The sequence below is a fragment of the Desmodus rotundus genome, chromosome 7 (assembly GCF_022682495.2).
Source record: "Desmodus rotundus isolate HL8 chromosome 7, HLdesRot8A.1, whole genome shotgun sequence".
Classification (NCBI taxonomy): domain Eukaryota; kingdom Metazoa; phylum Chordata; class Mammalia; order Chiroptera; family Phyllostomidae; genus Desmodus; species Desmodus rotundus.
In genome coordinates, this window is record NC_071393.1 from 29,255,549 (window position 1) to 29,282,521 (window position 26,973).

The 26,973-nt window shown below is 44.4% G+C and overlaps 2 protein-coding genes across 5 annotated transcripts; one reads left to right on the forward strand and one right to left on the reverse strand.

Annotated features, from left to right (window-relative positions):
* Nucleotides 1-224: 224 nt before the first annotated feature.
* On the reverse strand, nt 225-5,651 carry THYN1 (thymocyte nuclear protein 1). 2 transcript variants are annotated; one of them, XM_053927852.1, is made up of 8 exons: nt 5,533-5,651; nt 5,207-5,334; nt 3,484-3,665; nt 2,159-2,227; nt 1,736-1,828; nt 1,103-1,198; nt 715-865; nt 225-401 (listed from the first exon to the last, which is right to left on the reverse strand). In XM_053927852.1, exons 2-8 carry the CDS (start codon nt 5,247-5,249, stop codon nt 355-357), a joined length of 681 nt encoding a protein of 226 aa, XP_053783827.1. In that variant the 5' UTR covers nt 5,250-5,334; nt 5,533-5,651; the 3' UTR covers nt 225-354. The 2 variants fall into 2 exon arrangements, with proteins under 2 accessions (XP_053783827.1, XP_045048659.1); XM_045192724.2 differs by having other exon boundaries at nt 5,484-5,609.
* Nucleotides 5,652-5,721: 70 nt separating this feature from the next.
* On the forward strand, nt 5,722-26,719 carry ACAD8 (acyl-CoA dehydrogenase family member 8). 3 transcript variants are annotated; one of them, XM_024557323.4, is made up of 11 exons: nt 5,722-5,935; nt 11,274-11,374; nt 11,787-11,956; nt 12,544-12,653; nt 13,048-13,124; nt 13,513-13,650; nt 21,905-22,040; nt 22,133-22,230; nt 22,575-22,788; nt 23,382-23,484; nt 25,958-26,719. In XM_024557323.4, exons 1-11 carry the CDS (start codon nt 5,827-5,829, stop codon nt 25,965-25,967), a joined length of 1,266 nt encoding a protein of 421 aa, XP_024413091.2. In that variant the 5' UTR covers nt 5,722-5,826; the 3' UTR covers nt 25,968-26,719. The 3 variants fall into 3 exon arrangements, with proteins under 3 accessions (XP_024413091.2, XP_024413092.2, XP_024413093.2); XM_024557324.4 differs by having other exon boundaries at nt 5,724-5,935; nt 22,575-22,727; XM_024557325.4 differs by lacking the exon at nt 5,722-5,935 and adding an exon at nt 8,552-9,071.
* The last annotated feature ends 254 nt before the right edge of the window (nt 26,720-26,973 follow it).

The following is a 26,973-nucleotide window of genomic DNA, read 5'->3' on the forward strand; positions in this document are numbered from 1 at the left end:
CATGTGACCCCAGGGGCAGGTGAGGAAGGCGGTGTGAAAAGACAAAGGTTTGCTTGAGTGGGTCTTAACAGACTGCGCCCCACATGCTGACGTTGCCACTGTGAAGGAAGCGCATGGAGGTGGCCCTGCACGTGGCCCAAGGGGAAAGAGCAGCCTGACACAGAAGACCCACAGGGGAGGGTTGTACTACACCCAGTGCTGTTGTAAAAGAAGAGCTTTCCAACTTGAGATCAGTGTTTTATTGAGAAGTACAAACCGCGAACGAACATAACAAGTGAGCCTCCTCACATGTGCTGTCTTACAAAGCTTCATTTCTCTGGCGTAATGCCTTGCCCATTCCAGCGAGCGTCCCAGTCAACTTGGTTCCTTTTCCTCCAGGCTCAAAATAAAGTCAAACTCCTCTACCACAAAGGGGAAAAAGAAAGGAAGAGTTAGGTCTGTGTCTCCTCTTGCACAGGGAAGTCGTGCTGGGCATGGCTCAGGCTAGAGGCAGGTGGTCTTGGCTCAGAAACTAGTCACGGAGGGCTACTACATGCCAAGCACTGTTGGGTACTGGGAGCGCAGCAGTGGGCAGCGCAGGACGCGTTTCCTCCTGCGAAGATGCTACAGGTGAGGACTCGGGTTAAGTGCTGTGTCCGGGCATAACCCGTTAGCGAGTGTGAACTGCCAGTGTCGTCCTGGTGTGCGGGTGAGGAAGCAGGGGCCTGCGCTTACCTTGGGTCAGGGGCTGAACTGACAGTCTCTGGCGGGTGAAGAGCGCCATGTTTTTTAAAGGCCCGCCAGTGGCTTTGTGAGCTTGGTGATGGGTTTTGAGCTCAGCCAGGGGAAGGAAACGCTTCATCATCCGGACAAACTGCACGTCCACCTACGTGACAACAGTGTGTGGGGCAGAAATGTCCAGCTGGACTGTGTCCATTCTGTGTCCCAGCTGCCGCAGAAGGTTCCCCTGGGCAGCGCTGCCAGTGCTCTGCTCTCTCCAAAGTCAAGGGAACCACATCCGAGTCAGAGCTGAGCTCTGTACCTCGACCTAAACAGACCCCAGGCCTTCTTCCTCCCTTTGTCCCGCCTTCCCTCACGAAACAGGAAAAACAGTGGTCCTTACCATGGACCATTTGGGGTTGTCTTTTTTGCTGGATGGATCATAATGGGGGCTGCTCTTCTCAAACTGTGTGTGGTCTGGGTAAGCCTCCTTCACAATCTGCAACCAAAACCACAACCACACCTCCAATCACTCGCCTGGAGAGTCAGCGCCAGGGCCAACCTTTAGGGCGAGTCCAACCTTTAGTTCCACCAGCCCTGCACCTTCTTACCCCGCCTGCCTTGCTGTAGAGCCAGTGGGGGCTCAGGTATCTGGAAATAATGCACACTCTAAGGCAAACTGGAAATCAACCCCATTCTGACAAAAACCTTAAAAGTATGTTTTTGATGCCACTGCTTTTTCACCTGTGGATAGTAATTTTATCCTGATATCTTCTGGCTCGGAAGAGCTACCATCAGGCTTGTTTGGGGTGAAAGACCAAGGTGTAGAAATGGAGGGAAGTCTGCCAGTGGGACCTGGAATGAAGGCCTATTCTTGTCGTAATCCCCGTCACACAGGAAGGGGCCCGGGCAGTTTTCCCATAGTACCGTGAGAGCAGGGACAGGGAGGAGGACACTTTTTTCCTTACCTATTTAAGCTGTATCTCTTTGTACCTACACGTGGAGAGGGGTGCAGACCAAAGCCTGTACAACTAACCTTCACAACTCCTGCGATGCCTGGCTCTTTGCAGTTGCTATGGTAGAAAAAGGCTTCTTCCTCCAGCTTCATGGCTCTAAGGAAGTTCCGGGCCTGTCCCAGGAGAGAGGAAGTAAGAACTATCCTCTCTACCAACTGGAAAACACCAGCTGTTAGCAGAAAGCAACTCTGCTTTTATTAAATGAGTTTTTCTTTAGCAGTTTTCCCCCATTCAATTCTTGCTTTTGCCAAGATACCCAGACTTGTATCAGGACACTGGCTAAAACACACTCCATTTGCAAATTGCTTGCCATCAGAGTAATTAAGGTGCTTTTGAGTACATTTTTAGCTTGGGTTCTGGGAAAAATCAACCTTGGCCCAGAGAGTTTGCCACTGCATAACTCAGAAGAGGCAGAGACCGACCCACTCTGGCCCTCACCTTACCTGATAGTTGCGAACACCATCCCAGCATGCTGTCTGCTTGGGCTCTGCTTTGAGGTCCTCAATGCTGAACTAGGCGACAGGAAATAAAGCCATTCCTTAAATAACCCTGGGCCACTTGGTAAGGATATATGGAAACCGACCACCGCTTCCCGTACACTGGAGTACTCCTGGCTACAGTGGAAAGATGTAGTTTGCTGGGAAACAGTTCTACAGAGGCACTTGTTCTTTCTTTTTGTTTTTCTATTCAGCAAACTTTATTGAGTACTAACCATGCATGGCACTGCGTAAAATGCTACACATGCAATAATTAGTACATGACTGTTGTCCCCATGAAGTTGACTGTCCATTGGGGGTAATTTTTTGTGAAAAACATTACAAAACAATGTAAGTACAGTTTGCTATAGAAGGACACAGAAGAGGAAATGACATTGTATCTCAAGTAATACATATGAATGGTCTTGCTAATACACTTTTCATGAGGGAAAAACACACCATTTTTTCTTATTTTTGTGCCTTGAAAACTAAATGTTAAGGTAGCAGCTCATTTCAAGGGCTACCTGAATACAGCACTCGATCCAGCTCATTGTCCTTCATGTTACCAGGTGGGCAAAAGTAGGTTCATAGTTGTTCGTATGGGAATACATGAATTAATAAGTAATAATACAAGAATAAACTCTACAGAGGCACTTGTATTGGGTGAGTGTAGTAAGCTTTGTGTTACCTTAACCTTGCTAATTAGGAGGATTAGTTGAATGGATAATGCAGAGCATAAAGCAATCTGTTGGTTATTTTTATTTCACTTAGTAAATATTATCTATTCTATAACATTTCTAATTATATTTTTTCTGGGCTATTATTAAAATTGGTTTACATGAATTCCCTGGGAGCATGACAGGTGGCAAGAAAAAGGCAATCTAAGATAGAAATGTCTAGATTAGGGGCTGGCACACGACCGCTTCCAGGGCAAGGCTAACCCCACACCTGATTTTTGGATCCAGTTTTACGGGAACCCAGCCACCATTTATGTGTATTTTGGCTCTGACAACTTCCTTGCAACAGCTGGGCTGCAATGGCAACTCTAAGACCAGGCAGCCTAAAATATTTAGCATCTGGCCCGTTACAGAGAAAGTCTGCCACCCCTCCGCTAGCTAGAAAATCACAAAAGAGATAGTTGATGATAAAAAATCCTGTTGCTTTTATTCCTCATTACCTTTTCCCTACCCTTCAAAGATATGAAGCTGGTAATGGAACCCTGTGGTGTCCATATTAATTTTTTATTTTTTAAAAAAAGCTTGAAAGGATTAGGGACAGGTACGTGGTCTCACCTTCACATCTACACCTTTCTCTAGTCGGCTTTCTGGCTCTGACTTCATCAGCCAGTAGCTGCTTAGATTCTTCCCACATTTTTTAAGGGCTGAAGTCCTCTGAGGGCTGGAGTTCTCCATTTTAGTTGATGCCTCACTTGCACTCTCAGTCTTGGTACGCTTACCTGCTGGCCCCTTCTTGTCTGCAATAGGAGAAGCAAAAAAAGAAGGGAGCTGTCATATGTGATGAGAGGTAATGTTCCACTGTGCAAAAAGCACACGTTTGGAGTCAGACTGGAGTCGGTCGGACTCAAATCCTGGATCTGTCAGTTACCAACAGTGGCAGCTTAACTGCTGAACTTACTTCTATAAAAATGGGACACGAATGCACCACCTTACAGGATATCCTGGACTATCCATTCAATGGGATAGGAGTACCTTACATGGTTTAATTTAAAATGAAAAGTCCTAGCTGAGTACCTGGGCATACATTAAGTAGTCAATGTTTTTCCTTCCCTCACCCACTCCTGTGTCTTTGCTGAGGCTATTCTTCCCTATGAAGAAAGTAAGCCCCCACTCCATGGCCTTGTTTTGAAGATTAAATAATATAATAGAAACGATGGGCTTAAGACAATGCCTGGCTTTATAATAAATAATAAATTTTAGCTGTTATTGTCATCATCATTTCACACTTTCCTTCTGGATCACTGCTTTTATGGCCTGCCTCCTTTCTGCTGATGGTGCCAAGAGAAGCTGGATGAAGCAACTCATTCAGGACTTTATGTAGACATGATAAAGACTGGATTTTATCCTAAGTGAATTAGAGAAAAAGTGCCTGGAACACAGTAGGAACTCAATAGCTAACAGTTGTTAAATTCTTGCTACATGACAAACCCCTCTGCTACCCTAATCGTAATTCTGTTAATCCATATAACTTATGTTTTATTCATCTGGAAAATGTATCCCAGGTGGTACAACCAGTAAACAGTAGAATTAGGAACCTGTCACTCTGCTCTATCTGAATCCACACCTAATGACTATTCTGCACAGCCTCTGAAGTCAAAGTTCTTATGTCAGTCATCATTAAATATCATCTCTGGATGTCTACATCTCCAGACGTTCCTAGCCTAGTTCCTAGCGGCCCCTTTGGAGTCAAGAGGCACACTAAACATTACATGTTGTTAAATAACTCTGTTGTAGTCAATCTGGAACCCTTGCCATTCCCAAAAGAGGTACTTTCTCCACCTTGAATTGCATTGTTCCTGCTATTCATCCACTCAGTGCTACTTAATCTTTGTGAATATAAAAATGACATCTCGTTTTCTTTGCATGTGGAAAGCCTCTCATTTTTTAAGGCTGGACTCAAACTCCACTTCCTTCTCACAGACTTCTCTGTGATTCCTGCCCGCTCTTACACACCTAGCAATCTAGCGTCTCAGATCTTTTCACTTATGTCTGTTTGCATTCTTCCTGAAAGTAGGAACTGTAAGTGCCACCCTGTATCACAAACATTTGTTGTGCTTACCAAACAGCTACTGCTCGAATGAACAAACGTACAGAAAGGGTTCTGGGTATAAGTTTGGTAGGGAGTAAAGGAGAAGATAGAGGGCAACTAGGGATAACACAAAAAATAATCCGCAAAGGATTCTCCCCACAGGCAGGGAGTCGAAAGGGAACAGTATTAAACACCCTCGAGGAAAGTCCTCTGTGAGGCTGCCTTTTTGCAGCCTAAGTGCAAGCTCACCTTGCCCAGAAACCCCAGCCAGCCTCTTCCTGGGTCTCGGCATGGTCTACCTGCACGGGGCCGAAGAGCGGAAGACTCTGGAATCGACAGTGATACAAGAGGCAACTCTGTATCTGCCCCCGAGAAACCTGCGCAGAGCAAGATGGAGACAATGAAAGGAAATTTAGACTGTTTCAGCCCCGAGGCTCTTTTGCGAAGCACACAGGCAACTGGGTTTCAACCCCGCAAATCCTTCCTCCAATTATCTACGACCCTATTTCCGTCTCGCGTAACCTGCCTCTAAACTCTTCTCGGATTTTCCCTCGATCCTTGGCTCACTCGGTCACCACTTCCCAGAAGGCTAACCCAGCACTCCGCAGACTGGACCCCAGCCAACCTCCCGGAGGCGCTTTCAACGCGGGCCTCTGGGTGTTGTAGTCCGTGCTCCCGGCGCAGACCGGCCTGAACTCCGATCGCGGGGCCGCGGGGCGCACTACAGCTCCCAGAGTGCACTACAGCTCCTAGGGCGCGCGGTGCTGGTCGGGATGCGGGGGCGGAGGGCTGGGCCACCCAGCTGGGGCTCCGGCAGGCTCTCCTAGCTCACCCGCTTTCCCTCCTCGGCTGTAGCTGGAACGGCTGCTATGTGGCGGAGCGGCTGCTGGCGTCTCGGGACGTGGCTCTGCTGCCCTCGCAGTGGTCTTCGGGCCCCCGCCGACAGCGGCCGCCGGAGCTTGGTCTCCTGCATCGATCGTAAGGCTCACCCCGGGGAACAGGTGTTCGGGACCCGGGCTAGGGCCGTGGTCTCCGCGCCCATGGAGCGGTCTGTCACCCCGAGGAGGTCGGCACCGCCTTCACCCTCGGGCCCGCACCCCCTTCTACCCGCATTCCCTTTTTCGCTCTCCGCCATCCCTCCGGGAAGTCACCCCCGGCTGGGCTCCTCCCCCTGGCCCATATCCCATCCACCTGGGTGGCGCTTCTCAGGCTTTCCCACCTCAAGCCACCTGTTGCGCCCCCGGGTCTGGTCAGCTACTCGCCCCCTATACCTCCGCCCCCCCCGCGCCCCGCCCAAAGGACGTGGATGTGAAGCAGGCTCCCGAAACAAGTGACCCAGGCCTTTCACTGGTTCCGGAGCCCTGTCCTTCCTCCGGCCCACCGCACCCCTCTGGAGCTGGGGTTTCCCACCGGGGCGCCGCGAGCAGTTTTGAGACAAGCACTACCTCACTATTTAGTCAGGGGCACTGACAATAGCTGTCTGGGGTGAATGAATCAAAACTATACCTACTTTTTAAAAAATACACGTATTTTTTTTGTCAGATTGGCAAAAGTATGTATTGTGGGTGTGCCACAGAGTATTAGTAATTAGTTTATGTGTGCCGTGGAATGCACAAGGTTGAAAATCGCTTGTCTAGAGGAACTTGGAAACTTGTCCGAAACTGCCTCTCTACCGCATGGGGGCCCTGCAGCTAACGCAGCTTAATCCTTGTTGCTGATGCTATTTATTCCTTTATTGTTCAGACCTTCCTTAATCGCAGTTATTGTCAACCTCTTGATATCATGTTTCATAAGTTTGCTTACGAAATGAGTACAGCAACTAAGGACTTTACATTTATCCTCACAACTCAGATACAGTGTTATGACCCCTGCTGTTGGACAATGAGCGATTGCTTAGAGAGGTGCAGAAACTCGTGACTTCGGTTTTTTTAAATCATAACAATAGGTCATAAAGGCAGTAAGAATGTAAAAAGTGGTGCCGGTAATGATAGATGAGAAAAAACTCCAAGTAGTACAGATTTGCTCATGTATTTAGATTCTATAAATTTACACCGATAGCTTTTACTGTTGAAATTCCTAAAGAAAAAAATATATTGCAAATAGGGAACTACCAGCGTTTACAGACCTGAAGGTCTTCCAGGACCAGGCAGGTGACCTAGATGGGAATACCAGGGAGGGGTTGGAAGGACCTCGGCTGACCAGGAGATCCCCAGCCACTTTGTGCCTCTCAAGCACCTAACTAACCACTTTTTTTTCCTGAAATAGGTTTTTTAAAATTTTAAATAAATGACACCCCCCACCTTTTTTTTTTTTTTTTACAGTGGAATAGTCTATGAATCCCTTAGACTGACACTCAGCTCTAGAAAGTACACCAAGGTGTGGAATTCGGCTTTCTCCTCGGTGCTCAGCACTTCACAAGGAGCTGCCCTGGTCTAGCGTTAGAACTTGGTAAACAAGGTCGACCTTGTGCAGAGCAAAGCCAATAGGAAGTAGTTCTGTCAACCAGAGGTTAAGCAGCCAGCAGTGTAGCTTCAGCCAGTGAGGTGCTTGTTCACATTTTTAAAGGAAATTACATTTTAAATAGTAAAATAAAAGGAAATTGTCTTTTCAATATATCATCCTACTTGTTAAAATGTCAAACTAATGGAAGTGATCAACAAATATTTCTCATTGTTTCATTGCACATTTTAATGTGAAAAATAATTTTGAGAAAATCATGATTTTATATTTCAATATGTATTACACACTTACATGTAATTTCCTCACTTTGCAGGTAGTATCATTTTGCAAATGAGGAAATTTATTCAAAGTCTAGTGGAGCCCCCTCAGTTGACAATGCCCTGGCTGAGTTGACAGATGTACCCGACTTACTGAAAGATGCACAATTGACAATTTGAGAACCAGAGCTCAAGTGCCTGATTCCTTGACCAGTGCACTTTCACTATAATTTGCTGCAATTTCCCAAGCATGCCTTGAACGCCGAGATTCTCAAACAGAACCATTGATTCTGCACGTTGGATGCTTTTAAAGAGTATTGTATCATTTGATCTTGTTCTTTGTATGTGTCTTCACCTCTTGTACTTCTGTTGCTGCGCAGTGAAGACTTTCCTCCTCTCCCTGGGACCCTTTTCCTACCTAGCTTTGCCATTTTAGCGTGTGTGCGCCTGTCAGAGGTGTGCGTTGGCTCCTTGGCCTCTGCCGGTAACCTCAGCAAACTTCACAAGGTTTCAGTTTTGTTTCACAGTGTACGTTTTCTGGGAATTTAGGTGTGTTTAATTAGTAACTGTGCTTTCTTGTGTAGATTTTGCTTTTTAACTTGCCTTTTCCATTTTTTTCCTCCAAGTAGTGCTTTCCTGTCATTAGCACCCTTTAGCGAAAACTATTTGTTATCTTAAAACATGTAACTATGTTGTATTTACTTATATATGATTTGGGTATACCTGTTCCCTGTTATTTACTTAGGATGCCATTAAAATCTGTTTTTTCCTTGAACTACTTGTTTTACTGTCAAATACTATTAATAACAATAATAATAATAATAACTAAACATTTATTGAGCTCTTGCTGGGGCTGAAATTCTGTAGCCCTTAACTTTACACGGTAAGATGTGAGCAGTGTTACCATCTATGTCGTCCTTTGTGCTACCAGGCTGTGGTCGTCTTTGAAATCCCAGTGCTGCTCCGCAGTAGACGTCAATAAGCACTCTTGTGTGAATGGGCTTTGAGCCATGGTCTACGGGGCCTTTCTGCAAGGATGTGCAAATGAGTGGGCTGACTCCTAGTCAGGGAATCATGAATTGCTTACCCCTAACGATATTCCCGAGGATAACACCTACGGTACCTGTCTGCTCTGGGCTTCTCAAGGCAGCATGATCTTTCATCCTCACAACTGTTTGTTTCTGAGTCTCCCCTTGTAATGAGAGACCTGATGCAGACAGACTGCCTTCTCCTGCCTCCACGGAAGATGCCCACATCTGCCCTGGAGAAACTGGCTCCGCCCCCAAACTTGTTCTCCGCTGGAAGGGCTCTGGGGTGTTGCACTGAAATAAACTTCTGTTGAGTGAGGATCCATGGTCTTCCTGTAGTGCTCCTTAGCATCACGCCAGAACAACCAGGTTAGCACTGCAGGGTGAACCCTTATAGGTGTGTCCAACCTGCGGCCTGCAGCCCAGGGTGGCTATGAATGGGGCCCAACACAAAATCATAAATTTACTTAAAACATTATGAGATTTTTTTTTTGTAATTACATGTTGCAGTGTATTTAATGTGTCACCCAAGACAACTCTTCTTCTTCCTGGGTGGCCCTGACATGCCAAAAGGGTGGACACCCCCGCAAGGTCATAGAGCCCTGCATTTTCTCTTCCCCTTTCGCTTTTACAGCTACTATTGTGCTTCCTGGCTTCGCTGTGCCTCCAAGTCTAGGCACACACTTCTTTATTTCTCTTAGCACAGCTGAGCCAGGTGGTCCTTTCAAAATGTCAGTACTCAGAAACAACCAAAGAGAAATAAGTGTGGCCATTGTAAGTCTGATTCACCCTGCAGGTTGCTGACCCTGCTGTGGTGTGCCGACTCCCAGAATCTCTGGTCCTCTCTTTTCTAAATTCTCTGCTCAATCCCCACAAGGATGTCATTTTTCACAGGAGTTTTGCCTGGGTCTTAGCTTTTAGCTTCTGGCCCGCCTCTAGCTAGAACAGGAAACATATTTTAGACCTTACTTTACTAAGGTCTTACTTTATACTAAGCTGTAGGCTAGTTGCTTACAGCTCTGCTTTCCAATTCAATCTTGCCTCACTCTGTGCAGTTTTTGAAAAATGGGAAAAATTAAATAGTGTTCATGTCATTAGGAGAACTGGCTCATTAAAGAAAATTTGTAAAGTGAATTCAATATTGTGAATTGAATAGTCACTCTGTTTTATGTCGGCAGGTCCAGATCTCTTCCTCTTACAAAGTATCATCTCTGATGAAATACTCGTAGTGTAGTCTTTCACAAAGACGTTTAAAGCTCTAGAAAAACCTCTTCCCATGAAGCTGTACTACCTGCCTGTTGGTATTGCTTAGTTATTCATTGTCCTTAGCTCTTAAGTATCTTTGACCTACAAGTGAAGCAATCACCCAAAGTCACAGCACTGACAGTTAGGATAGAAAATGTTCTAAGAATTCTGAGTTCATGGGGTGAAAACAGATTGGTAAGACCTTCACCATGTTTCAACACCGAAACACTTTCATCGACATTGTCCTCCCTGAGTGTCTGAGACTTGCTAAGGGCAGGGCCTTATTCTAAGATCTTTTCCTTAATTTGGAAAGTAAGCTGAAGTATACGCATCTTCCTTTCCCGATCGATCTTTCACAGTGAGTGTTGGCGCAGGTAGACCGCAGTAGACAGATGTACGTAGATAGGGCACGGTTTTCCCAGGACATGGACACAGCCCCGGGGGACAGCCGAACGGAAAAAATGTTTACCATGATGTGTTCATTATTACTTTAATGTGGATTTAGGAAGAGGATGACATAAAGAGGGGTGTTGAAAGAATAACTAGGAGGTAAATAAAGTCAATCCACTTGGGAGTAAAGGAAGAAGGGAAAAGGAGATAATACTGGATTTGCCAAAAAGTTTGTTTAGTTTTTTTCTGTACGATGGCTCTAGTAGCTCTTGGTTGTCTTTAACTTCATTGGAAACAATTTTGTTAGGTTGTATTGTGACAGCTGTCATTTCAGCATGCATTTTTTAAAAAACATCAAAATTGGTGAATTTTTGTGTAACCATTTTAATATTGAAGATGAAAGAAAATATGCAATATCTTTGGCATATTATGCTTTATTATTTCAAGAAGGTAAAAACGCAACTGAAATGCAAAACAAGATTTGTGCAGGGTATAGAGAAGGTGCTGTGACTGATCAAATGTGTCAAAAGTGGTTTGCACAGTTTCTTGGTACTGTTCACATTTTGGCCAAATAATTCTCTATGTGGGGCTGCCTTATGCATTCGAAAATGTTTAGCAGCACCCCTGGCCTCTACCCACTAGAAGCCAATAGCAGGAGATAGCCAAAGTACTCAAAATATCCAAATAAATAGTTATTCATGAAAATGAAAAATTTGAGTTTTATTTTACAGAAAAAACTAAATGGACTTTGGCCAACCCCATATATCAAAGAAACTGAATAACAGTGGGCGGTGCCATTGTTTGGGTGTTAAGGGTAGTGCTGTGTATGGGAAAAGCTCTGACAGGGCCACTGTCCCAGCTTCGTGGTGCTTCTTGTTTGCGGCACGCTCCCTGGACCCCTGTTCTGGAACTGAATGTAATCGATCTTGCCCACAGCTTCCATGGGACTAAATGAAGAACAGAAAGGATTTCAGAAAGTGGCCTTTGACTTTGCAGCCCGGGAGATGGCTCCTCATATGGCAGAGTGGGACCAGAAGGTAGAAGTTTTTCTGTGGCTAGATATTCCAACAAGTGCCTGTCTTCATGTCCTTGTAATCCTAACTGTTCACTGTTTATTCTCCACTTACAAATGAGAGTACTGGTAATGAAGTGATTCCTTCTTTAGAAGGCACTCTCATCATCTTGAAAATACCGGTTTTGTTTTTATTTTATTGTACAAGGATTTGGGGCTCTTCTGTAACCAAGGCAGTTGTGTTGATAATGAAAAGAAAACCAGTCCTTATAGAATGCATTTCAACTGATACCACTGTATACACAAGAGACAGGCATATTAAGCTAAGAGAATCCCTGTACTCCCAAATGCAAACGTGCCCATCCTTCTCTGTGCCCCCTAAAGAAAAGTCCATCTGTGAATCTCTTACTGATGACTCTGCTCCCTTTTGTGCACAGGAACTGTTCCCAGTGGACATGATGCGGAAGGCAGCCCAGCTAGGCTTCGGTGGGGTCTACGTACAAACGGATGTAGGTGGGTCAGGACTGTCACGGCTCGATGCCTCTGTCATCTTCGAAGCCTTGGCTACAGGCTGCACCAGCACCACGGCCTATATAAGCATCCACAAGTGAGTGCCCAAGCTTGGAAAGCACAGTGCAGTGCTCACTGGGTTGCCTAGAGAATTTCAGGTAAATAGGAAAAAGATGTATCTTTTCAGGTTGGTTGCCTTTGAAGAACCAGACTGTTAAAAGTTCATTCTAGGGCTGCTGCCACCTGTTGGACTTGAATTTGTCATCATGTATATGGCTCAGAGAATCAGGCCTGCCTGCCTTTCCCCCAAATCCCAGATCGAATGGCCCCAAACAGACTTCTGTACTGTGGTCAGGGCCCTGTTTGCCTTTTCCTCAACCCAAAGAGGAATCCTCCAGAAATTTGGGAAAATACATAAAACTCTTAGAATTTTAGGGAGCTTAGGGAGATCAGGGAGCTAACTAGAAGTAGCATGAGTGTACATGGAGAAACACCTTGGCCCAGGTTATCCCCGGGTGGTATGCAAAGTTGAATCTTCTTGATTGTGACTTTTCCCTTCCTACTCTCTCTTCTCCTTCTGCCTACCTTTCTGCCTTTGCTTTCCTTCCCCCTCCCCTCCCCTCCCAAATTTCCTCTTCCATCTTTTCCTCTGTGAGTGCCTTTTGTTCTTGCTGTACCTGTCAGCATGTGTGTCTGGATGATCGATACCTTTGGAAATGAGGAACAGAGGCACAAATTTTGCCCACCGCTCTGTACCATGGAGAAGTTTGCTTCCTACTGCCTCACTGAGCCAGGTGGGTTTGCCATACTGCAGGTGAGATGTTGCTCAAGTGAAGTCACTGGGCACTCCTTAGCAGATTGGTACATGCCACCCTTGTCTGCCAGGAAGTTTGGTTATAGAGTAACAATTTCTCATGACTTGATGTTACAAAACTAAGAGGCCTCTAGGGCAAAGTTTCTCCAGGCTCACTGCAGGACAGTGTAATAAAAATGGGAAATGGCCTGACTGCTGTATGTGATTTTTACCAAGTACAGAGTTCCTTAGGCGGTCTCAATTTTGAAGTATCAGACTCTGCGCTGTTTGTCATAAGGGATGGTTTCCTGGGAGGTGGAACCATGCTGAAGCTCCCTCAACTTTGCTGACTTGCTCCCCCACCCTCTCTGCTTTCTCTCTGATCCCTGCCTTAGGAAGTGGGAGCGATGCTGCCTCCCTTCTGACCTCAGCTAAACGACAAGGAGATCTTTATATCCTCAATGGCTCCAAGGTACCAGTGCGCTCTCCCAGAACAACTGGGACATTGTCTCCATCTTCTTGCTCACATCGCCTGCATCCTTGCTATCTGCGAGTTAATATCCCGTAGGATTTTTACATGCTAGGGAGAGAACCTGTGGCTCACTTCCCTTTATCACCTTCACTGTTCCTATCTCTTCTGGTCTGGTTCCATGTAATTTCATTCATTTTGGTCTAGCCTTTTCATAGTCTCCTCAGCTAGATCCCTGACTGCCTAGTCAGTGCAGTTTCTTTTTAGCCCTCCTTAGTAGCTCTGTGCCATTGTGCCACTTAGTGTCCTGCTGTCGGGAGGGCCCCAGCTGTTCCCCTGGGTGATCAGCTGGAGTCCTCCCTGACCCCTGGGCACCACCTCCCCCCCACAGGCCTTCATCAGTGGTGGAGGCGAGTCAGACACCTATGTGGTCATGTGCCGAACAGGAGGACCAGGCGCCAAAGGCATCTCGTGCATCGTTGTTGAGAAGGGGACCCCTGGCCTCAGCTTTGGCAAGAAGGAGAAGAAGGTAAGTGGCAATTGACAGGAAACAGCTCAAGTTCTGATGCTGCCCCCACCAGACCAAGCTCTGCTCTGTTTCTGGAAACAGGTTCACAGACTTTCTAACTTGCTTTGGAGACAGTTGCTTCTAGTAGGATTTTGACAGGAACATATGAAATACAATTGGGCCTTGTTAACAACCAGCAGGCCACTGGCAACAGTGGCCAAGTTTGCCGGTCAGGCCCACAAGCTGCCTGTTGTTCCGGTGCGAGCGATCTTTCTCTCATCTCTCCTCTTTCCACTTTTAGTCTGTGTTCCTCTTCCAGTTTTTTATTTTGGTGCACTCTGATATCTCAAGAAGAAATACTTACAGAAGATCTGGTTACTAGAAGTCTCAAATGATGTTTTTGGGCCACTTTTCTTCTTTTAATAAAAATAAAATAGAATTCTTTGGAGATGATTATGGGTATTTCAGTAATGTTCAGAGGGAGGGTATTTCCATGGATGCTTTGAGAAGACATTTTTAGGATTGAGAAATCTTATGGCCAGGCCATGAGCAGTGGAACTGTAATTATGTAACTATTACTGGTAATAAGGGTGAGAGCCGTTTAGTTTGTTAGGCCAGATGATCAGAACAGTCTTACCTTTGATATGCACTGTTATAGTTGGGGCCTTGGGGGAGAAGTCAGGCAATGAAATCATCCCTAAATATACTTCTTTCATAGCTCCTAGTATGTCCAAATTTCCCTGCTTGATCCTTCCTGATCCTTTCTAACTGCCAAGGAGTTATGCCCTTTTTATAACATAGCAGGTATTTACTAGATGCATGCTGTAATCAAAGCATTATGCTAACTCCTAGAGGGATACAAAAGTCACTCCTAGCCTTGTTTAGGGTTATGAGGCATATGCTGTCTCATCTGTATAAGACATATATGCTATGTGTGATGTATTATGTTGGCCAAAAAATATGTTTAGTTTCTTCTGTAAAATAAAAACAGATTTTTCATTTTCACCAATAACTTTATTGATTTGGATATTTTGAGTACTTGGCTATTTCCTGCCATTGGCTTCTAGTGGGTAGAAGCCAGGGGTGCTGCTAAACATTTTCGAATTCATAAGGCAGCCCCACAGCAAAGAATTATTTGGCCAAAATATCAACAGTACCAAACAACTTCGCAAACCACTTTGGCACATTCGATCAGTCACAGCACCTTCTCCATACACTGCATAAATCTTGTTTTGCGTTTCAGTTGCATTTTTACCTTTCTTGAAATAATAAAGTGATTCACTGAAAATATTACATATTTTCTTTCATCTTCAATATTCAAATGGCTACACAAAAATTCACCAATTTTGATAAGTTTTTTTTTTAATGCACACTGATATGACAGCTGTCACATCAGTCTAACAAAATTGCTCAGTTAAAGACAACCAAGAGCTACTAGAGCCATCTTACAGAAAAAAACTAAATGAACTTTTGGGCCAGACCAATATAAGACATACAGCCATAGGATTTCTAGACCCTAGGAATGTCTGTTTTGGATTATAAAACGCAGAATGGCGTATGCACCCTGACACGTAACTGTACAGGACCCAGTTGTACTGACTCAGGCACTTGATGTAACGACTGCTCCAGCAGACGTACCGAGGCCAGAACTTTCTGCTCCATTTTACATGAGGTGTTTATATGCTGGCTGGGGAGACAAGTTCATAGGCAGCCCCTGTACAGGCCAGTGTTGGAAGGTTCCTGACTTACGGTAAGGAAACTGGGAGAAATGATCCCACAGGCTCAATTGACTGCCATCACGGAAGCCACACTTGGGAGACAGGCTCTGGGGAGAGGGAAAGTGGTTTTATTTCAAGTGCCTGCAACCCGAGAAGATGGCAGGCTCATGCCTTAAAAACCATCTTCCTGTGGAGCCAGTGATGTTCGTGAGGGAGTTGGTGGGAATTCGGGAGAGGGAGAATTCCTGGGCAGCAGTGTGGACATGCAGTTTCTCTTGAGTAGGGAATTGGGGGTGAGGAGAGGGTGAGTGAAGCAGAGCCAAGCAGTTCTGCGTGGGCTCGTTCCTCTTGTTCTGCTGTAGCTCTGCGTGGGCTCGTTCCTCTTGTTCTGCTGTAGCTCTGCGTGGGCTCGTTCCTCTTGTTCTGCTGTAGCTCTGCGTGGGCTCGTTCCTCTTGTTCTGCTGTAGCTCTGCGTGGGCTCGTTCCTCTTGTTCTGCTGTAGCTCTGCGTGGGCTCGTTCCTCTTGTTCTGCTGTAGTTCTGCGTGGGCTCGTTCCTCTTGTTCTGCTGTTACATCGCGATGTGTGTCAGCCAGATGCCTGTGGCTCATTGTGGGGTCAGTGCTCCTCGTTTTGGAACAGGTTATTCTGCTATAGCAAGACCTTGGCCAGAGCAGGGGCATAGGGCTGATTAAAAGCACAGGGTTAATTACACACTTTGATTTGTTACAGAATGCGTAACTTGGATCACTACACTGGGAATATTAAATCATGGCGACAGCTCTCTACTGTCAATTCTGGCTCTACTTCTGTGGTGACTTAGGAGTAGTTTCTTGCAATTTATTAAGAAATAGAAGTTTTGATCAGAAGCAAAGCTTTTAGCATTGAAGAAAGGCATTTCTGGAGGTTTAGATAGTGCCTTACCAAATTTGCTAAAACAGCAGGCGATTATTTTAAACATTAAATATATGGAAAAAAGTAAGTATAGCTACCTTAAGTTTTAGAATACTCCCCTAAAATAGACCTTAACCCTATGTGGTGTCTGTGAAAACAAAGAAAGCTGGTCTGTAATTCCTTTTCCCATTTCCTCAAGGGGAGGAGTATGGTGGTCTAACGTTTGTTGGAACCATGCAGCCTGTTGGTGAATCTTAGCGATGCTGGTTTCTACTTGCTCATAGATCTCAAGAGGGAACAGTTCTCCTCTGGGTTCCCCTGAACACGATAAAAGTACCTGAGTTGGAGCGCATTTTCCAATCAAACCTGCAGGGGAAGCTGCTGCCTTTCTAGGAAAAAGGTTACTTGGCTGCGTACTTATAGGGCAAGTCCTATTCCAGCAGAGGGATTGAACATTCAGGCATATAGAAGAAGCTGTATGATGACTTAAGATCTCTGAGTTGGCATTCTAAAGGCTGGAGAAAGGTCTTTTATTGCATCTGTCCACTAACTCCTGCTACCTAGATGATTTCCTGACTTCTTTTAGTCATTCTTGTATTTAAAACTGAGTAAGTGGCTTCCGTGTCTACTAAAAAGTTAGTCAATTTGTTCCCCACGGTCAGTTGTACCCTGGGCTCCTAATGATGGGTCGGGATGTGTCCAGAGGAGTCCCTGGGCCTCCTTATTTATTATTTGCCTATATGTTTCTTTTTTTACTTCTTTTTCTTTATTTTTATTTTTATTTTTATGCCTCTTGCTAGGCACTCGAGGCTTTCCACCTTGGTGACCTTTTGTACCCGGCCTTGCTCTGATCTTGGGCAACTGCCTACCACATTCCTCCCTCGAGAATCTTGGCTCTGAAGGCGTTCAGGGAAAGGGCGCAGGATCTCTTATGTAACTGTTTTCTGCTGAAGAGGGGTGACGTTTTTCTTCTGGGCCAACAGATTCTTGCTGTCTGTCAGAGGGAGATGAGGACTGGCATGGAAGGAGGCGGTGATGGTGTCTAGAGGTGGCAATCCCTGAGTACAAGTAGGGCTTGTAACCTGGTGGAGACAAACTGTGTTACAAATCTCAATATTATAGAGCAAAAGCTAGAAAATTGAGGATCCAGTTCCTTTCATAAATGAAAAATAAAACTTGGAAGACAACTGAACTGTGCTCTAATGTCCATAATTGTGTATATAGAGTCTGGAAATAGAATTTTTCTTTCCCTAAAGTCACCCTTATTTTATCAAAGAGCCAAATCAAGACCAATTCATTTATTGCATTAACTCTAGTTTCAATTCAGCCTGATATTTGCATAAACACAACAGGAATGGCCATTGATTATGTAAGCTTTCTTAAATCTGCTTTGCCGGAATCTTATAAGGAATTTTCAGATTGAGCTTCAATTAGCCTCTCAGGACAAAGAAGCCAAGCCACACAGTTGCCACCCAGCTTTGCCTGTAATAGCTACAGGTTTGGGTGAGTTGCTCAAGTCCTCAAGGTCCCCAGAATGTCTTGTGGTTCTTCCTTTGCTATGTCCCAAGAAAGCACCATCACTCCTTACCTAGAAAGCCTGCTGTGAACCAACCATATGAATAAGCAAAGTACCAGGCCATTTCTCCAAGGGCTTGTATCAAATTCAAAGTCAGTCTTCATTACTTAAAACTTTCTGGTGACCTCAACAGTCTAGTCATGTCTCACTCAGACATGACGTTCCAGTCAAAGTGTTGGTAAATAAAACTGGCTTTACGTGTCCTCTTATGAAAAAATGAGATTCCTATTGGATTTATGCAAACAAATGTATTGCTATGAAAATAATAATTTTGGAAGGATTAGGAGTGGAGAAAAAATAAATGTCTCCATATTGCTTATGAAAGTATAATTTACCAAATTGTTTTAAGAAAAAAACAACTTATATCTGGAAAACAAAAGATTAAAAATTAGCAATATTTTCAGCAAAAAATTACAAAAATTTTAATTAATTTTAGTATATCCAGTTCCATAATCAGTTTTTGTTTATTCTGATTTGCCAGTATATCCATGAATCCAGTTATTCTATAGAGTTCTACTAAACTTTATTCAGTTCAAAGGTTTTATCTGAAAAATTTTCTCAGAAATATGTAATTTAGAATAAGTCAGAGTCCATTCTATAGATTTTTTGAAAATGTAACATACTTGCAAATGCATCAGAGCAAAACAATGACTTTCTGTAAATGACAGAGAGAACTTAAAATGACATAGTTATAGATCTGATTATAATGCAATTGACAAAGGAATTTGCTTTTCTTTAGTAACCTCTTAAGATAACAATTAGAACTACAAATGAAAGTATATCAGAACTTTGTAGACTCCTGGAGATTTTTATATAATCTCTAGAACATTTATTTTAATAATAAAAGTACATTATACAAATAAAACATACAATGGTTATTATTTTTTTAATTTGACAAAGCTTCCCGTGTACTTTAAGTATTTCAGAAAGGCCTAATCAGTTTAAAGTTTCTTCATAAGGAGAAAGAACAAATCCTTGAGGTATTCCAAGGGCCCATTGGAATGACTCAAAGCCAGTTCTAGCTCAAAAAGTCTTAAAATGTAAACTCTGGGAAGGCCGTCAAACATACTTGACTAAATAATTACATGTTATTATGAAATAATATTAAATTATTTATTTACTCAAAGTGACAACAAAAGGCCCTGACTTGAGTGGCTTAGTGGAGTGGACATCATCCCACAAACCAAAAGATCGCCAATTCGATTCCCGATCAGGACACGTGCCTGGTTTGCAGGCCAGGTCCCTGGTTGGGGGTGTGATAGGGGCAACTGATTGACGTCTCCTTCTCACATCGATATTTCTCTCCCTGCCTGTCTCCCTCCCTTCCCCTCTCTCTAAAAATATATAAATAGAAAAATTTTTTAAAAAGTGACAACCAAAGTTTTCAAACACAAACACATTTAGCAAAACTATAGTTCTTAGAATTAAAAAGATGGGTTTTTAAATAATTAAGTACCTGATTAATATAACATGACATAACTAATTCAATAATACATTGAATCTTTGCTTTCTAGGCAGATACAGGAAAAACTTTTTTCCCTTTTGACAGACTGAATAAGAACCAAACAAATTTTGTATTAGTTTACTTTTGATGGTTAGATTAGTTTACCTAATTAAATTCATTATTCAGCTTACCTATTTAATTTCCTATTAAGATTTCTATTTCTAAGCCTTCTTACCCATTCAGAAATAACCAGCTTTAGAGCAATTTATTTTTTTCCTTAACAACTAGTATTATACGTTATATCTTTAGTTATGAAACCATACAGTTTTTTTCTAACTTAATTAGAATTCTTAACTGTTAGAAACCTTGATCTTTTTTTTAGTGAGAACTGAAAATAAGTAATTCACATTCTTTAGACTGATACTTTTATGAACACATTCCATAACTTTTAGAAACACTATTTTTATTTGAAAACACACATTTTCAAAAGACATACTTCAAATAAAGTACAAGATATATTCCTTAACAGATCTAAATCTATCCTCTAGCTTCTTTGTAAGAAGAAGCCAAAAGTAGGCAAACTTAGATCAATTAATATTTCAGTATTGTTATTTCAAAATATCCAGATATTTAATAATTTTCATCATTTAATGTAGCAAAACTCTGAAGTTTTAAGTTACCACAGACTTTGGAAAACTATATTTAGATATATGTAATTATTATAGAAAAGCTTTATCAAAAACCTTTCATTTTTGTTATATCTATTCATTCTGTTTTTATTATTTTTTTTAAATATTGTTTATGCTATTACAGCTGTCTCAGTGTTTTCCCTTTTGCCTCTCTCCACCTAGCCTCCCCACTTTCTCATGCAATCCCCACACCATTGTCATTGTCCATGGGTCCTGCATATATATTTTTTGGCTAATCGCTTCACCTTCTTTTCCTTCCCCCAGCAGGGCGTAGCAAGCAACCAGTGCCAAGAGAGAGCAAGGGATAGTCCTTGAGTGAATTCACTTGGCGATATTAGGGACTCCTGAGGTCTCTCTCAGGGTCAGTCAGCCTAGGGAATCCCCTCCAAAGTCTAAGGACTTACGACAGGCTCTCGTTTGCTCCTGGCTGTCTCACCAGTCTGAAACTGGGGTAGACGACCCTGCAGGCCCAACTGCCTGCCACCACTAAAGCCAAATTCATGAGACAGGTGCTGATGAGGAGAAGTGGTTTTGTTTCAGGTGCTGGCAACCTGAGAAGATGGCAGAGCTTGAAAGAGAGCAGGCTTGCTGCTGGCTCAAGTGGCTGGGAAGGCCTCAGGAGGCTTCATTTAACCAGACTGCCAGAGGTTGGGACTAGGCCACATTTCCAGTGGAGGGAGCGGGACAGGCAAAGTATGGGTTAAACCCAGTAGCCCAGTGTGTGGACCAGCTTGCCCGGGGTGGAGAATGCTTACCGGTGACCTCTAGAAGAGAAGGCGGGAAAGGGAGCGTTGGGCTACATTTTAGAAGGCCTTAACTAAAGGGCTGAGGAAGAAAGTTCATCTTCCTAACAAACGGGAGTTATTGAATGTTTTTCTATAAGGGAGTGGTAGTAATGTGAAGGCAGTACTGTTTTCGGAGAGCTAAGGAACTGGGAGATTTTATATAGTGTTGTTTTAAAATCTGCATCACCAAACCTCAGAGTTCTCTGAAGCCTTGGGAAGCACCTGGAAGAGGAGGCGAAGGGGTCGAGTAGCGAGAGCCCTCTTCTATTTACATATGAAACATCAGAACAAGATTTTATTTGATGAAAGTAGCTCTGCTGGCTTTCTAGTGCAACTCCCTTACATAAGGGAAGACCAAGACCACAAAAAAGCGCAGCGATTTGGTGGACGACGAATACAGCTAGTTGGCTGCATGACATGGACTATGTCTTAGGTATTCAAAATTTTCTCTGGGACTTGTGACTGACATATTCAAGGATGTGCTGGTAAATCAGCTATCTGGGAAACACCCCCCCCACCCCCCCCCCACCCCCCCGCCACAACCCTCCTAGTTTGCCAGTGTCTGTGGTGTAATGCTCCCACCATAGCTGATGTCAGGCCAGCAGTGTCACTGAAAGCCAAGCTAGGAAAAGATGAGCTTGTCTCTGGGGAGCTGGTGCCGGCACATCGCCGCATCTCTCTGAGCTAATGCTGACCTAGGTGTGGCCAACTCAGTGCAGGTTATTTATAACACCCTGGAAGAACGCTAAGCTTGTGAGAGGAGAAGTGTGGCTGTTGTTAATAATGCCAATGTGCTTACATAAGGACAAACAATCCCAATAATTCTTATCTGTATCTTATAAGAGTAATACTTCTTATATTATCTAAGGCACTGTATATGCATAGAGGCACCAGAAATGATGGCAGCCCCTCCCCAACCCTAAAAGAAATTGTGAGAAACATGTGAGTAGTCCAATAGAGTGGACATTAGAATAGATGCTTTTAATATGTTAAAAATGGTTAGCTGAAAAATATCTGTCAAATATTTAAATCTGAACTTTCATTTTTCCTCATTTTAAGTTCTCAAGGGTCTGATCTCAGGAAAATGGAGCCTGTGCTACCCAGGCTTTCGTCCAACACTGCCCCGAACGGTGAATGCTTGCACAGCCATACACTCCCTGATTTTTGCCAGGTTGGGTGGAACTCTCAGCCAACCCGAGCCGTCATCTTTGAAGACTGTGCTGTCCCTGTGGCCAACAGAATTGGGAACGAGGGGCAGGGCTTCCTTATCGCCATGAAAGGCCTGAATGGAGGGAGGATCAATGTTGGTGAGAACACGGAGGGGAGGGCAGGGAGGAAGCGGAGGGGCAGGTGGCACTGTCCTCCTGGCTCTGTCAGTGTCGGCTCCCTTCCTTTCCAGCTTCGTGTTCTCTCGGGGCTGCTCATGCTTCGGTCATCCTCACCCGAGACCACCTCAACGTCCGGAAGCAGTTTGGAGAGCCTCTGGCCAGTAACCAGGTAACTGCTCAGGTGTCTCTGCTTTGCTTCCCCATCTTTGCAGGAGACCTGCTCTGGGGCCCACTTTCTCCAGGAGGGTGGAGTTCTGCCCCCATCTGAGCCAGAATTGGTGCTGTCTGTCTAGCAATAATTTTTCCCAGAGGTAATAATATAAGTGCAGGGCAAGTGAAGTGGACTTAGAACTTGTGGGCAGTACATTTCCTCTGTAGAAGAGGCAGAAGGCTTTGAGGCTTCAAGTCACTTAGGAAAGGTTCCTTATAGAGATGTCTTCCAGAGGGCCTCAGATTGGGTGCTGCTCTAAGCCTGTCTGTCTTGTCTGGCTCTCTTTCCCCCTATTGCCGTAGTACCTGCAGTTCAAACTGGCTGACATGGCAACCAGGCTGGTGGCCTCACGGCTGATGATCCGCAGTGCCGCAGTGGCCCTGCAGGAGGGACGGGAAGACGCGGTGGCCCTGTGCTCCATGGCCAAGCTCTTTGCTACAGACGAGTGTTTTGCCGTAAGTGGCGATGCATGCTCTCTGGCTCTCCTGGGTGAACAGGGAGCACTGCTGTGTCCAGGTGCGTTGAGGGGCTTAAGTTAACTCCTGGGGTGCTTCAGGGATCGCCTTGGGGCTTAAGGATATAAGTTCACTCATGGGGGACCTGCAGGGGAGGTCTCATAGCTGGCCTTTTACCTGTCCCATGCCATTACATACTTTATTCTGTCATTGTCGCTTGGTTGTGGTCTAGATGGGATCTGCCTTCGGAAGAAGGTTCAGAGTAGCCCAGCGCCTCTCATCCAGATGTGCCATGTTTACAGTGTCAGGGGCAAAGCCATGTCCGCATGGAGGCTGCGTTGCCACTAGATGTACCTGAGCTTCATAGAATCCCAGCCGTGGTGGTTGCAGGCCGCTCCTCCCTGCGAGCCAGAGAGACAGAGGTCTCTGCTTTGCCTGTCTGGTGGGAACCAACAAGTTCAGCCGGTGAACTCCGCTTGTTGTCTCTGGCAACAGAGAACATGGAGCCCCTTTTTGGCTTGGCTGGTTATCTGTAGGTGGTTCTTTCTCATATTAGTTCACAGAGGCTGCCAGATTGGGGGCAGGGGTGGAGAGACAAGCCACTTGTTCCAGTCTTCTGGACGTTCAAGGTGACTCATCCCTGTCTCCCTGCAGATCTGCAACCAGGCCTTGCAGATGCACGGCGGCTACGGCTACCTGAAGGACTATGCTGTTCAGCAGTATGTGCGGGACTCCAGGGTCCACCAAATCCTGGAAGGTAAACATTTCCAGGGGTTATTCTCTTCCTTTTGGAATGGTTGCAGCATCTCCAGCCTCACGGCTGGTCTCAGCGTTCCACCAGGCCCTGTATGTCATGGGCATCCTCCCTCCTCCTGACCCTGCTCCAGAAGGGCCTGTTGCTTCCGTGCAAAGAGCACTAGCCAGGGAGTCAGGAGGCTCTGCTTGGTCATGTGGATAGGCCATCAATTCACTTCACTTCTCATCTTTTTCTTTGTAAATTTTAGAGAAGATGGAAACTGAGATAATACATGAAAAGACATTTTGAAAACTCTGGCAGTGACTATTCTTTAGTGTTACAAAGTGACTACTTGGTCCTCTGGAATCCTGAAACTTCTGCACAGTAATTCACAGGGTGGATGTGAGCCATTTTGATCACCACGGCCTCTACAAGTTGATTATCAGCCAGATGGTCTAGAGCACAGGTGGCAGACACAAGGCCCGAGGGCCAAATCCGGCCCTCCACCCCATTTCATCTGGCCCTTGTTTCTCCCCAGCAGCAGCGCCGAGCTCCTTGCCCCTAATTAAGGAGTAGTTACATTTGTACAGTCCTAAAATTACTTTCGCCCTTTGAAGGCAACCACAAGGCTGATAGGGCTCCCGGTGAAAATGAGTTTGACACCCTTGGTATAAAAGACATCTCGTGAATTTTGCTACTGGATTTCTCAGTAAAATCAGTCCTAGAATATGGGTATCTTCTTGGTAATCACAGACTTTTGGGAGGAGGAATGTGCAAGCTACTGGAGTCACTCTCAGAGCGTGGCCTTCTCCACTTTCCACACCAGTGCATGCGTCTTGAAATTACATCCCTGTGTTCCAGCTAGTGTAGGCAGCTGGCGCTGGGACACGATAGGAAAAGCAGATGTGGCAAAGGCTCGTCTCAGTGACTGTCAGTGAAATAGTGTGGGGCTGCTTTAATGAGCTATCATGGAAGCCTCTGAGCATTGGCATCCCTGCCGCTTGCAAAGCACCCTTCTCAAACCCAAGCACACATGCGAATCAGAGTCACCGGGAGAGCTAGTAAAGACAGATTGCTGCCCCCCAAGTTTCTGACTCAGTGGTTCTTGGGTGGCCTGAGATTTGCATCTGCAGGAAGTTTTCAAGTGAGACTGCTGCTGCTTGTCTGAGAACCACACTCTGAGACCCACTGCTCTGGTGTGATGTTCAAATCACAGGCTTCTCAAGGTTAGCCTGTGCCTCTTGCCGTGCACCTCATCTCTGAGGTGTGGTCGGAAGCTCAGTTGCTAGTGCTCCAATTACCATATTTTGCTGTGTATAACCTGTACTTTTTTGCCCAAATTTTTGAGGGAAAAATAAGGATGTGCATTATACACGGGTAGTAGTAATTCCATAGCTGTATAAATGTTTTTAATTCTTTTATTTATGCTTATGCATTAAAAGTGTAGCTCAAGAAAGTGACAACAATATCCATGTGCAAGATAATACCCTGGAATACAAGTATGTAAACATAAATAAATAAATAATTGAAATTAAAAATTACAATGAAAGATTTTTTTCCTGAAAGTTTGGGCCAAAAATGTGGGTGTGCATTATACATGGCAAAATACGGTAAGTTAGTTTTTCTCCTCTACTGCTCCTACAGTTACTTTTCACCCAGTGTTATGAGTGTAGGAGACTTTACCTTCATCGTAACCCTGTCTTTTAATCCTGGTAGAATAAGTGGGAAAAGGCAGGTACATTTATTTCAGGCCATATCATCATCCACTCCTTTGAAAAACATGGGCACTGATCTTTATCACTTTGTTGTATCATGGACTTCGTTATTGGATAAATCTGAAATTTTAGATTTGATTTTTTTGAAATGTGTGGTTATTAATCCCTCATGGGGGTTCATATTTCTCTTTGCATTAAAGGACACTAAAAATGAAGCAAGTGTTCAACCCCCTTTCAGGGAAATGTTTTAAAATTGAGTGTTCTGATGACCAAAGAAATTGGTGTATTTATTGCTGAAAACTTATAAAATATAGGGACAGTAAAAAAATCACTTATGTTTCCACATCTAGAATTAATACTTTGGACTCCTTTTATATTTAAGTCCAAAAATATCTCCTTTGGTCTTTTTCTATGCTTTTATAGGTTCATTTAAAAAAAAATAGAATTATACTATATATACACCATTTCTTCTTCTCCTTCTCCTCTTCCTCCTCCCCCTCCCCCTCCCCCTTTCCCCCTCCTCCCCCTCCTCCCCTTCTTCCATATAAGCATTTTTACCATCAGGAGAGGTTTTTTAAAAGTAACTTTGTTCACTTTCTGACACTTTTCTGTAGTTCAGAGAGAAGTCTGGTAATTTGATCCCATGCAGGGATAAAAGCAGCGACTGTCACTCACATGCACGACTGCCCTGAGCTAGGCTTGGAGCACCCTGGTCAGAGCCTTGCCGGGGTGGCAGACTTTGCTGCTACTGACTGCTTCCTTCTTGCCCCGCCTTACAGGCAGCAATGAAGTGATGAGGATGCTGATCTCTCGAAGCCTGCTTCAGGAGTAGCACCCAGACTCGGTCTTCTGGCACGATGTTTAAGGGGCAACTTGACTTGGCCTCAAGCAGCTCCTTGTGGACAGTTCTGTTGCAAACGAGTCATGGATTAGATGGAAGGCCCCTTCTAGGCGGACCCTTCACTGTGTGTTGGCAGCGGTGCAGCGTCTTCAGAGAGCTGGAGGAGCCGCCTTGATGGGGGCGTCACAAAAGGACACACTGCCTTGTTTTCCTGATGCACACAGGCGACCAGTGCAGACACATCACCAAACCGTAGGCCTCTCTTGGATCCACGTCATCTTGATTTGTCTGCACTTGGCTGGATCACTGGATCCTCTTCCAGGGATCTGGGTACTTCCATGGAGGGTTTTCCTATTTATAAAGCAAAGGCATGGGAAAGGAAAAATGGAGAGAAAATGGCCTCCTCTCTTTTTCTGTCCTCTGCACCTCAGCTAAAGGTGCGGAAGGGCTCTGTGGGTGCACTTCCTGTATAGCACACCTCTGAAAGTCAATCATGATAAAACGAGTGTTAGGAAAACTTCGTTCCTAAGCTGTGATTTAGGGGGTATCTGGAGTCTGGACTGCCTGACTATCATGGACTGAGGTCATTTGGGACTTTGCATATTTGTTGCTTTCTTTTTTAAGAAGCATGTGGTCTGGGGATGGTATTCAAAGTTTATATAACCCTTTCTAATAAATATTTTTAGTATATTTTTTCCTATCTGTGTTTCTGTTTTCTTTTTTGAAGTTGCTCCTCTTTTTATTTTTAATTATTGCATTGATAAGTAAAACCTACCCTTTTCTGTACCATCTTGAGTTCTGCTGAACTTGGTTTTTGTTTTATTTCTGTAACTAAGCCTTTACCACTATTTTTCACACTTTTATCACATTTAATTAAATATTTAACTAGATTTCGGAATAATAATAAAAAGTCTTGACCTAATGACTTGAAAAAAATAAGCCCCTTAAATTATT